Source organism: Chionomys nivalis, chromosome 26, assembly GCF_950005125.1.
Source record: "Chionomys nivalis chromosome 26, mChiNiv1.1, whole genome shotgun sequence".
Lineage (NCBI taxonomy): Eukaryota > Metazoa > Chordata > Mammalia > Rodentia > Cricetidae > Chionomys > Chionomys nivalis.
Window position 1 is genome coordinate 4,359,323 of NC_080111.1, and position 12,962 is coordinate 4,372,284.

The 12,962-nt window shown below is 42.3% G+C and overlaps 1 protein-coding gene across 1 annotated transcript in view; it reads right to left on the bottom strand.

Annotated features, from left to right (window-relative positions):
• Positions 1 to 12,962, bottom strand: part of Ccdc150 (coiled-coil domain containing 150) — a 67,752-nt gene that overhangs the window by 34,586 nt on the left and 20,204 nt on the right. Inside the window, exons 10-14 of the mRNA XM_057758300.1 lie at positions 12,471 to 12,578; positions 10,692 to 10,816; positions 10,302 to 10,479; positions 9,358 to 9,426; positions 2,919 to 3,032 (exon numbers count right to left, since the gene is read on the bottom strand). Of these exons, the coding sequence (XP_057614283.1) occupies positions 2,919 to 3,032; positions 9,358 to 9,426; positions 10,302 to 10,479; positions 10,692 to 10,816; positions 12,471 to 12,578 (594 nt within the window). The remainder of the gene's footprint in view (positions 1 to 2,918; positions 3,033 to 9,357; positions 9,427 to 10,301; positions 10,480 to 10,691; positions 10,817 to 12,470; positions 12,579 to 12,962) is intronic.

Here is a 12,962-nt window from a genome sequence, read left to right on the forward strand (position 1 = left end):
TCTTGACTAACGATTGATGTGGGGGCCGCGCCACTCCTGAGCATGTGGTCCTTAGTTAGATAAGAGACCTAACTGAGCAAGCCAGCAAACAGTGTTCCTCCTTGGCCTCTGCTTCAGTCCCTGCCTCGGGCTTTCTGCCTTGAGTTCCCGAACTGACATCCTTTCATGATGGAAGTATAAGCTGTCAACATGAATTAACCCTCTCCTCCTCCTGTTGCTTTTGTTCATAGTGTTTATAACTGTTTATTATATGTTTATATCTATTATTATTATATCTGCTATATGTTTTATCACTATCACGGCAATAGAAAAGAAAACTAGGGAATGAGGGAAAATAACAGTAATGTTTATTCATGCACACTGCGTGCCAAGCTTTGTGGTAGGCACTTGACAATCCTACAACCCTGGGCGCCTGACAAGATCAGCAGAATTTCTCTTATGTATCAGACAATAGAGTAAAGGCAGATAAAACCTGTTCTCACGAGGTTAGAAAGTGACGGAAGTGCATGACTAGGGCAGTTTCTAGTCAGCATGATAATAGGTTGTTATATGCAGGGTGTACAACACAGGGTGTGTAATCCCACAGAAAAGGACGATCCTCTCAATGCTGCAGGCCAGGTTAGGTCACACAGCAAACAGAACCATGGTTTAAAACCAGGTCTGTCTAGTTTCAAGACTGTGATGTTATAGATGCAATATACTCTAAATGTTATCTCTATCGACTGGTGAGAGATTATACTACAAGTTACCTATTAATAGGAATTTTAAGTACCAAAGAACAAAAATGTATTGCTAGCATTGACTAGCAGTAGTTTTGGTGATAGTGCAAAATCGATCTAACAAATCCTGAGATCTCAGCTTCATAGCTCAGGCTCGCATGTCCCACTGAAAAACCTCCCTGATGGTTTGATGGGAAAGCTTCCAGGTAGAGACAGAACTCAGCCCATGATGGATATGAAAGCTATCACCACGAGACCTTAAACAACAAGAGTATGAAGAACAGGAAAGAATCAATACTGACCAAAAAGTAGTAAGATCTATCAAAATCTCTAGGAGGAAGAGGCGCAGACCGGGCTCACAGAATTCAGGGAGGCAGATGTGGTCTTCCACACAACTAGACAAACCAAGTAGAGTTCTGAACAATACACACAGGACATGACTGAATATTTAATCTTGGAGCAAGAGAAGGCTGGTGTAAGTTCGGACCAGGGGTCACAGCTAATGAATGGGTCTCTGTAGGAGGCCATGGAAATATCCAGCAAATGGCAATTGATAATTCCGATGTCCACCCACCAGAAGGGAGACTCTGATGGAGGTTGATCCTGTCCAGGCAAGGCTGCAGGGCCATTGCCCTGGAAACTGTTGCTCACATTTGCTAAGGCGGCTTGGTGTCTTCCCAATACCTGCACTGTGGTGTGCAATCTCCTGTGACGTGTATAATGTCATCTCATGATTGCATCTCAATCTTATGGGCACACACGTCTATGGGTGGTCAGGAGGATGACCTTTCATTAAAGTGCATGATTTTGATATAACTATATCTTCATTACTAGATCTATTTGTCCCACGAGGACTGTAGACACTTGAAAACCTGCTTTGGACTTTTGCTCAGACTAACTGCACACAATCAGCTCACTTTCACCTCAGAGCAAGTTCAAACTGGACTAAAGGTTTTCTGGAAATGGATCCTAAGTTTAAAACCTTACACAGCTGTGCATGACGTCAGAGTCACAGGTGTCCAACCAGGTTGCCACACAAAGCACCCTAAGGAAAGCAGGCCAATTCTCTGCTTGCCACATCTAGCTATGGACACTGTGTCATGGGGCTCTGATTACAGTCTTACTCCTGAAACCTTGACACCCTTGTGCTGCCATGGTGAATGGCTCTGCTACCTATTGCTTAACCTAGGAAGGCGCTTTTGACCAATGAGAGGTAACTCTTGTAATTTTTTTTTCATTGCTTCAAGGCTCCTGTAAAAAAGGAGTTTCTAGGCTAGAGGAGAGGAAGCTATAAAGAATTAAAATTAGAACAAGGAAATTCGAAAAGGGGCAGAAGAATAAAGAGACTTGTAGGAAACAGTATGAATGTACGAGAGTTCATTTGCCCTCAGATACTCTAAAAAAGTTTCTTACGTTTCCTGTAGCGTCCAATCTGAACTCTGAAAAGGACCTTGGGCAGGACCCCAGTGGCCCTTGATGGGTCTCGTTACCCCAACAGGCACTGGCAGACTTCCCACTGCCCTCATGAGCCCAGAACCTAAGAATTTAAAATATGCTAAAACTATCTGCTCTGTGCTTCACATGCGTTAACTTAATCCCAGCACCTTTTGCAGCGATGGTGTTATTATCCTCATTCTGAGAGGTCATGAGGCTGAGGCTCTGAGGGATTAAATGTCATCTCGGGCATAGGCAAAACCGAAAGCAAGGTAGCCCGGCTCAAAAGTCATAAAAACATGAAAAGATTTAGGTCTAGTTCATGTAATTCTTTAGAGTGGAAATAATAAGAAGTTTAATTTTAGACTGAAAAGGACATTACGGTATTCTGTAAAAACCTAAGCACCGTTTTGTATGCTCTCAAACAGTATTAATCATACTCCAGATAGTCAAATACATAAGAAAAGTATTAGCTTCTTAGCAGAATCTCTGTAAGTCCTCTTCACTTGGAGATGCTGTAAGAGCTAACATCATGTATTTGTAACGCACTGACCTGGTCAAACAGCTTTTAGAAATCACACTTATTACTGACTGCTTAATGGAGGGAAAGAACAGGTGAAAAAAATACAAATTCCTTAGAATTTATGTAAAAGGATGTATTTTAATACATCAGGTAGATTTGTGCTCGTCAGTACTTCAGATCACTCGTGACAATCATTCACAGCTGTCTTGACTCCTCCTATAGACTGACCTTTTTATACCCACCCCATGGTAGTCAGCCGTGACTCTCTGATGCTCCAGGGAAGCCATTTTGTCTGTGAGGTGCTTATTCTCTTCCAGTAGAGTCTGTAGGTTTTGGTTCAATAAGTTTATGTCTGCCTTTGAAAACAAAAGGAGAAAAAACTATTTTAAATAAAAAATTTCATTTTAGACTAACAGCTGAGCTGGAAGTTGGGAGGCAGCCTCTGCTTGTGTTTCCCTTCCCAAAGAGTGGGGGCTTTGATGAGTCTGATAGCTCTAGGCTGTTTAAAAGAAGTTATTTTCTTTCAACTTTTTTCAACTGTTTTTATTGAAAAAAAATTTTGTGTATCTTATATTCTGATCATGCTTTTCCCCTCCCCCAGCTTCTGCCAGATCTTCTCCACTCTTCCATCTCCATTCCCTTTCTCTCTTTAAAGAACAAAACCCAAGAAGCACACACACAAATGCCCACAGAAACACAAGTAAAAATAAGCAAGGAGAAGATCAATAGACAAACAATGCATAAAGAGGCAAAAAGCCTCCCAAATACCACCGAGTGCTGTGCAGGCCATCTGCTCCTGGGCATGCCCCACCCATCCTGAAGAGTGGTGAGTGCACCCAGCGAGACTGCTTTGGAGAAAACTGGTTTTTCCTTTGCCAGAAGATATCGATTGCGCACGGTTTCTTGGCTAAGGGTGGGAGCCCGTGTCCACTTGCCCCCCTCAGGGCTGGGACCCCATCCGGCTTGAACCTGTGCAGGTCTGCGCACGCTGCCAGTGTCTGTGGGAGCCTATCCTCTGGCTCTTACTGTCCGTCTGTCTGTCTGTCACTCCTCTAGTTGCTGCTGGGAGAACTAGTGTTTTAACTAGTAGTTATGCCCTGTCTAGTATCTGGTATTTGTTTATCAGTTTCAGCTTGTGTACAGAGATGCAAAAATCTTCGACAAAATACTGCCCAAGTTAACTAACCTAGGAGTATACAAGATGGAAATAAGAAGCCGGGCGGTGGTGGCGCACGCCTTTAATCCCAGCACTTGGGAGGCAGAGGCAGGCGGATCTCTGTGAGTTCGAGACCAGCCTGGTCTACAAGAGCTATTTCCAGGACAGGCTCCAAAACCACAGAGAAACCCTGTCTCGAAAAACCAAAAAAAAAAAAAAAAATGGAAATAAGTTTAATTTACCAAATCAATACATTATACTGGATAAACCATATGACCATGTCAATAAAAATACTCGTGCTGGTCCAGGGCTGAGTCTAGGACCCCCGAGGGAGCAGGCCTGAACCAGAGACCTCTGGGACTGGGTGTGAATCAGCAATATGGGAGGTAGCAGGTTTGAGCCAGCGACCTCTGCCAGTGCAGGCCCAAGGCAACAACCTCAGCAGAAACAGTCTCAAGCAAGCAACCTCCGTGGGAGCAGGCCCGAACTACCCTGGTATTGCAGAGCGATCCCGGGAGCGCTGAGCGACCTCCAGGAACACCGAGTAACCAACAGGATGACTGGAACCGTGACCCTGACTGCACTCGAGGAGCAGCCGTCTGAGCCTTGGCCCCACTGGCACCTGAAAGAGTGATCACCAGAGACACAGACAGCCCAACTACACTAATCAGAGGAAAAGATGGGTAGACAAGGTAAGAACACATGCAACACCACAAAGAACAAAACGGAACCACTAAAAACTAGTGGCCCTACAACAGCAAGACTTGAACAACCACATATAGATGAAGCAGAAGAAAATGACCTAAAAATAACTTTACAAGAATGTTTGAGGACCTCAAAGAGGAAATGAGAAACTCCCTCAAAGAAAAGGAGGAAAAGACAAACGAAAAACTGGAAGAAATCAGCAAATCCCTTTAAGAAAACCAAGAAAAAGCAATCAAACATACGAAAGAAACTATTCAAGACTCGACAACCGAAATAGAGACAACAAAGAGAACACAGAGGGAATTTTGGAAACGGAAATTATGAGAAAATGATCAGGAACCACATATGCAGCATAAATGGCAGAACAGAGATGGAAAAGAGTCTCAAGCGCTGAAGATACAGAAGAAATAGACTCATTGGTCAAAGGAAATATTAAGTCTAACAAAAGCTTAACACAAAATATCCAGAAAATATGGGGCACCATGAAAAGACCAAACTTAAGAATAATAGGTATAGAAGAAGTCCAACTCAAAAGCACAGAAAATTTATTTAACAAAATCATAGAAAAATTTTTGTCAACCTAAAGAAAGATATGCCTATGAAGATACATGAAGCTTACAGAACACTAAATAGACTGGATCAAAGAAAATCCCCTTGCAACATAATAATCAAAACACTAAACATACAGAATAAAGGAAGAATATTAAGAGCTGCAAAGGAAAAAGGCAAGTAACATATAAAGGCAGACCTATCAGAATTACACCTGACTTCTCAATGGAAAAAATGAAAGCCAGAAGGTCCTGGACAAGAATTATGCAGTCATTAAGAGACCATGGATGCCAGCCAAGACTACTATGCCCAGCAAAACTTTCACTCACCATAGAAGGACAAAACAAGATATTCCACTACAGAACCAGATTCAACCAACACCTAGCCACACACCCAGACTTACACAAAGGACTAGAAGGAAAACTCCAACCCAAGGAAGTTGGGTACATCAACAAAAACACAAAACATAGATGATCTCACAGCAGCAAATCCCAAAGAAGGGAAAAACACACACACAATAACATCACCAACAACGATAACTAAAATAACAGGAGCTGGCAATCACTGGTCATTAATATCCTTTAATATAAATGGACTCAATTCACCTATAAAAAGACACAGTCTAACAGATTGTATTAAAAAAAAAAAACAGAATCTATCCTGTTGCTGCATATAAGAAACACACCTCATCCTCAAAGTCAGACATTGCCTCAGATAAAGGGTTGGAAAAAAAGAATTCCAATCAAATGGACCTAAGAAACAAGCTGGTGTAGCTATCCTAATATCTAACAAAATAGACTTCAAACTAAAATCAATCAAAATAGACAAAGAAGGACATTTCATATTAGTCACAGGAAAAATCCATAAGGAGGAAATCTCAACACTGGCCATCTATGCCCTGAACACAAGGGCACCCTCATGTAAAAGAACCACTACTAAAGCTTGAATCACACACTAAGCCCCACACACTAATAGGGGGAGACTTCAACATGCCACTCTGGCCACTGGACAGGTCTGTCACACAGAAAATTAACATAGATATAAGGGAACTAACAGATGTTATGACTCAAATGGACATAACAGATATCTATAGAACATTCCATTCAACATAGAAGAATATACATTCTTCTCAGCACCTCATGGACCCTCCTCAAAAACTGACCACATACTAGGTAACAAAGCAAAAAAAATGGAGTACAGACCTAAAACCTAGAACTCTCAACATAGGAATCTAAAATGGCTGAAAGACACTTAAGGAAATGTTCAACAATCTTAATCATCAGAGATATGCAAATCAAAACAACTCTCAGATTCCATCTTACACCTGTAAGAATGGTCAAGATCAAAAACACTAATGACAACGTATGCTGGAGAGGTTGTGGGGAAAAGGGAACACTCTTGTATTGCTGGTGTTGAGTGCAAGCTGGTACAACCCCTTTACTGGGAAGACCCGCCCCCATTGGTTCCCCAATACCAAGGGGTCAGCCTTGAAATTACATACATACCAGTAACAGCATATGAACTGATCAGGTTGTGTTCATAGATTTATGTAAGTCAAGACTTGCACATACATGTAACAACAATGAAAAAGGTCATGCATTTGAGAGAGAGCAAGGAGGGCTTTATGGGAGAGGTTGAAGGTAAGAAAGGAGGGGGAGAAGTGTCTTTATATTTTAACTTCAAAAATAAAAAATATTAATGAAAATATCCTAAAGCCAATAGGAAGCCTATTTAATTATAAGAGTTTAATTATAAGCCAAGAGTTTCAAAGTGGCAAAAAGACGACACATAACCAAGGAAACATATCAGGAAGTCTACAGTGAGATATAACCATCTATGACCAACTCATTTTCAACAAAAGTACCAACACGGTCCAAAGGAAAAAGTGGAGTTTATCAAAAGATATGAGCAGAGGAGACATCAGTGACGTGGTAGAAGCAAGGTTCTTCAATGCTTCTTTCTCACAGGGGCAAAAATAGTCCCAATGAACTTCAACCTAACAGAGGTGACCTATGCAATACTTATTAAAGGGAACAGCTGAAACTAGAACAGTGAAGTTCTTGTTTCTGTTTGCCCTGTTCCTACCTTCCTGAAATCTCAGGGGACTTAAGGAATACATTGAGATGAATAAAAATGAAGAAACATCACAAATGAACTTATGCATGCAGTGAAGTCAGTTTAGAGAGGGAAATTCATTCCTGTAAACATCTAGATTGTTAAAATGAAACACCTCTTGGTTGTGGGTCTAGTCTTTAGTGGCCGAGCCATCACTCCAGTCCAAAAGGAATGTTTCTTAAATCAATATCCCAAGCTTATCTTAAACTAGAAATCAAAGAACAAGTTAAACACAAAGCAAACAACGGGCCAGAACAAATACTGGTGCACAAATGAAATAAAGTACAGGAAAAGCACAGAAGACAAAAGCAGGTGGCTGGACTAGCCAAGGACAGAAAAGACACAAACCACCAGACAGTCGTGAAATAGAGACCATCACTTCTGTTCATATAGAGACAAAGGCACAGGACTACTCCAGACAATTGTGTGCCAGCAAGTTGAACAACCCAGACTGAATGGGTACACTCCTAAAAAGAACCAATTTGTTGAAACCAATTCCAAAGAAAACCAAAATTAAAAGCCCTGAAAAGGAAATGAGAAAGGAGTCAGAAATTCAGAAAAGACCTTCAACAGGAGGTGGAGTCAATGTCAGGACAACTCCAGTGCAACAAGGGTGGATGCTCACAAAAGAACTGATAGGAGCTCCTCAAAAACATTAGCCAAAAGTGTGAAGAGAAGAAACAGTTACAAATTATTTTAAGAGGCTAATATTATCTTGATACCAAAACCAAAGTTAACACAAGAAAAATAAAATCATAGAACAATATCTCTTATGAATACAGATTTTAAAATCTCAGCAAACAAGGCCAACAACATCTAAAGCTGTGTATAACATGACCAGGTGAAATTTACCTAAGGAATGTAAGCCAACTTTTGAAAAAAAAAGGCACTTGAAATCAATGAACACAATATATAATAGCAAAATAAAGTACACAGTCCCTAAGATCGTAACACTTGACAAGATTCAGAATATTTCACAATAACAAAAATTTCTCAAAAACTAGGTGCAAAAGAGACTCACCTCACTTTCACAAGAGAAATTCACCAGAATCATCCAGTTCACAAAAAAAAAAAAAAAAACAACGTTCACAAACTAATGGAACTAATGCCTGTCATCACCATTTCTAATCAACATGACAGCACAAGTTCTCGTCGGCTTATACAAGACAGAGAAAGACAGAAACCACAGACCCACACATGTCGCATATATACATATTATATTAAAATTGTAACGCTTCCTAAGTTAATGTATAGCATTAGTGTACAGCCTATCAAAATTAGTGCCCTTTCTTACAAAACTGGAAAAGCTGATCCTAAAGGTTCACATGGGAACACACAGACACAAAACACCCAAAACCATCTAAAAATTAGGCTCCTCCATCCTGATGTGCAAACATAAGTATTGCAAGAATAGGCAAGCGGATCAATGCAAGTCATAATGAAATAAGACAAACAGAAGTACCAAAAGAATAGGCAAGCGGATCGATGCAAGTCATAATGAAATAAGCCAGGCACAAGCCACTTGTTCTCACTCGTTCATAAAGCTAGAGTCAGTTTCATAGAAGAACTCATGGGAACCGTGATCCTTAACGAATCAAGGGCAATGGGAAGCAGCAATGGGATGAAGGTAAATTAAGAGTTACCAAAACACAGGTAGGAGAGGTTAATTCTGGTTTTCAACAGCACAGCGGGGAAACCACTGGTTAATATGATCTGTGATAGTCTGCAAACTGAAGAGGGAGAAACCTACAATCGACAAAAAACCATTAATGTGAGGATGTGGAGGTACACTGCACGCATGTATCAAATGACCATAAAGATGTGCTCACAGGTACACACGTGTGTGTGTGTGTGTGTGTCAGCAATCACCCCTGTGCCTTCTCCAGACCTATTAGCTAACTCAGTGTCGGGGACTTCTGGCTGAAGTACGCAGTGAACTCCAGGGCAGAACCAGTGATGGCTTACAGAGGCAAACCCCATATGCTCAACGAGCAACACCCCTAGAAAGCACTAGAGGGCCCTAAGTGACACTGGCTTTGTGCCCCCATCTTGATCATCAGTACAATCATCCCACTCGTTAAATACACTGATACAGTAGGCGGCAATACAAAAAGGATCAAAAGAAAATGGAAACATCAAAAATAAAATCGAAATACCTTGCTTTTAGCTAATTCCTTTTCCAAACTGCATTTTTCTTTGGCTACTTCCTTTTCTGTTTTATTGACCTGCCCAGGTGAGAAAAAGAAATGGGCAGATGTTTAGAAAACACAGGTCCTACAATAGCAGATGACAGCATCCTACAGGTCAGTTAGTACCTACACCGCAGAGGTAGCGCGTCCTCTCAGAAAGGGGTCAAAGGCATGTCTAGGAGGTGGAGCAGACTTCCCGAGGGACAGGTCTGCATGTCAGATCCTGCAGCTTTCCACCCAACTAGAAGACAGTCTGGGAACTAGAAGACAGTCTGGGACTTTTAACTCTCACCCTCCTGTTTCCGGTTTTTGGTATTTTAAGTTTGACCCCATAACCAACAGGAGGACTGTGAGCTATCAGTTCACACTACTGCTGCTGGAAGAGCACACTGTACTGTTCGGAAAAGGCTACTTTACATGCTGAAGAATGTACACGCTTTAGTTGACAACTCAGAGCATTGGAGCTCAGCTTGACTCCTGCTCTCGCTTCTGCAGTAGATACAGCTGTGAATCACCATTCCATACCTCACCTAGGAGGGAGTCTGCTCCTGCCTCCTGCTGCTCCTCACCTAGGGGGGCGTCTGCTCCCCACCTCCCTCTGCTCCTCACCTAGGAGGGAGTCTGCTCCTGCCTCCTGCTGCTCCTCACCTGGGGGGGAGTTTGCTCCCCTCCTCCTGCTGCTCCTCACCTAGGGGGGCGTCTGTTCCCCACCTCCCTCTGCTCCTCACCTAGGGGGGCGTCTGTTCCCCACCTCCCTCTGCTCCTCACCTAGGGGGGAGTCTGCTCCCCTCCTCCTGCTGCTCCTCACCTAGGAGGGAGTCTGCTCCCCACCTCCCTCTGTACCTCACCCGGGAGGGAGTCTGCTCCCCACCTCTCTCTGTATCTCACCCTGGAGGGGAGTCTGCTCCTACCTCCTGCTGAAACTTTTCATTCTTCTCTAGCAGAGACTTCTTCTCTTGTACTGATGCTTCCAATTCGCCCCGCAGTCTTGCAATAGTTGATTCCAGAAGTTCTTTCTGTACGGCTGTCCTCTTCTCGGCCTCCCTTGCTTTCTGGAGACACTGACCGTGCTCCAGGATCAAATGGTCTCTGGAAGAAGAGAAGGAAGGTCCATCAAGTCCTGCTGGCCCAGAGGATAAATCTCCTTAAGGGAACATGACCCCTGTGTGCCAACAGTTCCCACAGTGTTCTAGCAGACTAGCTCCTCAGATCTGGTTCAGAGAGATGAGCTTAGATATTCCCACTAAGGACAAGAAGCAGAAACGAGGACCGAAAGGCACACGTGGCGCTGGCTGGCTTACAGGTGTGTCTGGAGCTGGGCTTTATCATTCTGGACGGTTTGGAGTTCGCCGGTGATGCTGGCGTGGGCTGCGTCTAAAAGCAGATTTTGCTCATGAAATGTCTCTGTGATCATCTTCTGCTCCACCTGAGAGAGTAGTAAAAGCTGAGATGCCATTTGACTGGTAACGTTCAGAGTCGCAGTTCAAAGACACTGTGCCCACTCCAAGGCGTGCTTCTTTTCACAAACGAAGCCTTTGATAAGATAGTTTGAGAACCCGGCCCTCTCTTTGGCTACAGTTCTGTTATTTTACGGGTCTACCAAACAAGGATGAAGACATATTTACCAGCCCTGAAAATATGTTGTGAAACTATAAATGTCAATATAGTTTCAAAAATGAAATCTACATTAAAATACCTCCGTATCTTAAAATTTTTTCTTACTTTGAAATATGAAACAATATAAACATCTATACATATCAGATGAAAAAATCTTTCCATCTCCATCTTCTCCTTCCCTCTGAATAGTGTCAGTTTGTTGGGAAAGCTGTTTTGGGCAGTTGGTGTGAACTCTCTAAGGCTCGCTCTTGTGTTGCACTAGAGTGTGGCACTAATGGGACCAGTGGTTATTTGGTACCTTTCTCTGGTTTACCATTTTCTAATTAGCAACACTTCTACCTACAATCCATAATACTTTTGCAAGCCTTGAATGCATTAGTAATTACTTATTAATTATTTTATTTAACCTTTTATTGGAAAAATAAGAATAAATATGTAGCAGCTATAATAATCAGGGACTGTGACATATGTAAAATCCTTAATATCATACTTGTGTATGTAAAGAAAGTAAGCAAACCAACATACACATTCTCTCTCTCTCTCTCTCTCTCTCTCTCTCTCTCTCTCTCTCTCTCTCTCTCACACACACACACACACACACACACACACGCTACTACTACTTAGCATCCAAGAATCAGAATCTGAAAATTTTGTGTTTTGATTAGGATGACCAAGTTTTGTGGTGAAAGGCAATCTTAACAAAGAAGGAGAATTTCAAATAGCTGGGGTCAAAATCAAGAGTATTCTTAGAATACTATAAGCAAAATGGAACGGCACAGATGTTTGGGGGAAAATAAGCCTTGAGAGTCAGTTTTAAATGTACACCATCCTTAGGGGCTATAAGAGACGGCTAAGTGATTAAGAGGACCCAGGTGTGGCTCCCAGACACCTACACGGTGGCTCACTACCACCCACAACTCCAGTGTGAGGGGATCTGTGGCTCTCTGCTGAAATCTTTGGCCACTGGGCATGCACACGGTGCACATACAGACACACATGCAAGCCAAACACTCACACACATAAAATAGCTAAGTCTAAAAACTTTTTTAAAAAAACCTACACATCATTATTATGCAAATGCTAGAACAGATAATGTCTTTTCCTAAAATCACGGACTTTTAGGAATAAAGCGTTAAACACCACGGAGTTGCAAAGCCTTTGCAAAAAGGAAGAAACTACTAATCAAAGAATAACAACTGAGCCATAACGGCAGCCTGCAACCCCAGAACTCTGTAGCCTGAGGCGGAAGGATTGTAAACTCGAGACCAGCCTGATGGGCTCATACTAAGATCCTATTGGAACCATCAATGGGACAAAGCAAGGGAAGGAAAGGAGTGCTGGCCTCAGCCTGTAATTCTGGCATCCTGGAGGGAGAACCAGCAGGATCACAAGTCGAGGTCTTCTTAGCTCAGACTGAACTTGAGGCCAGACAAATGAGACCGTCGTGACTGTCGGAAGGGTACCTGAAGAATAGCATGGTGTTCAGCAACAATCCTGGCATTTTCCAGCTTTACAATCTGAAGCTTGCTGGTTAGCTCCGAACACTTTCTGGAAAGCTGGTCATTCAAAACCTAAGACAGCAAATACAGCAAGTCATAAGCCTTTCTAATACTCCACTTATATCTTCTCTAATGATTTCACAGTAACCCGCTGAGCCTAATTTAGCTAACGCATCATCAGTTAATATTTCATCAGTTTGAAAACTACTTTCAAATACATCCCTGTGCATTACTGATTATGGAAGACCCAGAGAGAGCGAGAACAACAAGGGCTGTTGCCTCTGTTCTTTGTTGTCCACCATAACAAAACAATAAGATCCTATTGCTCACTTTGGACGTAGGACACAGCAAAATCAATTGTGAACTGAACAGGAAACTCTCTCCCTGCTAGCTGGTTTTCATAGTGCCAGAAGGGGCTAAGCAGCCAGCTAGGAAAGCAAAGGTCAATGGCTTTCC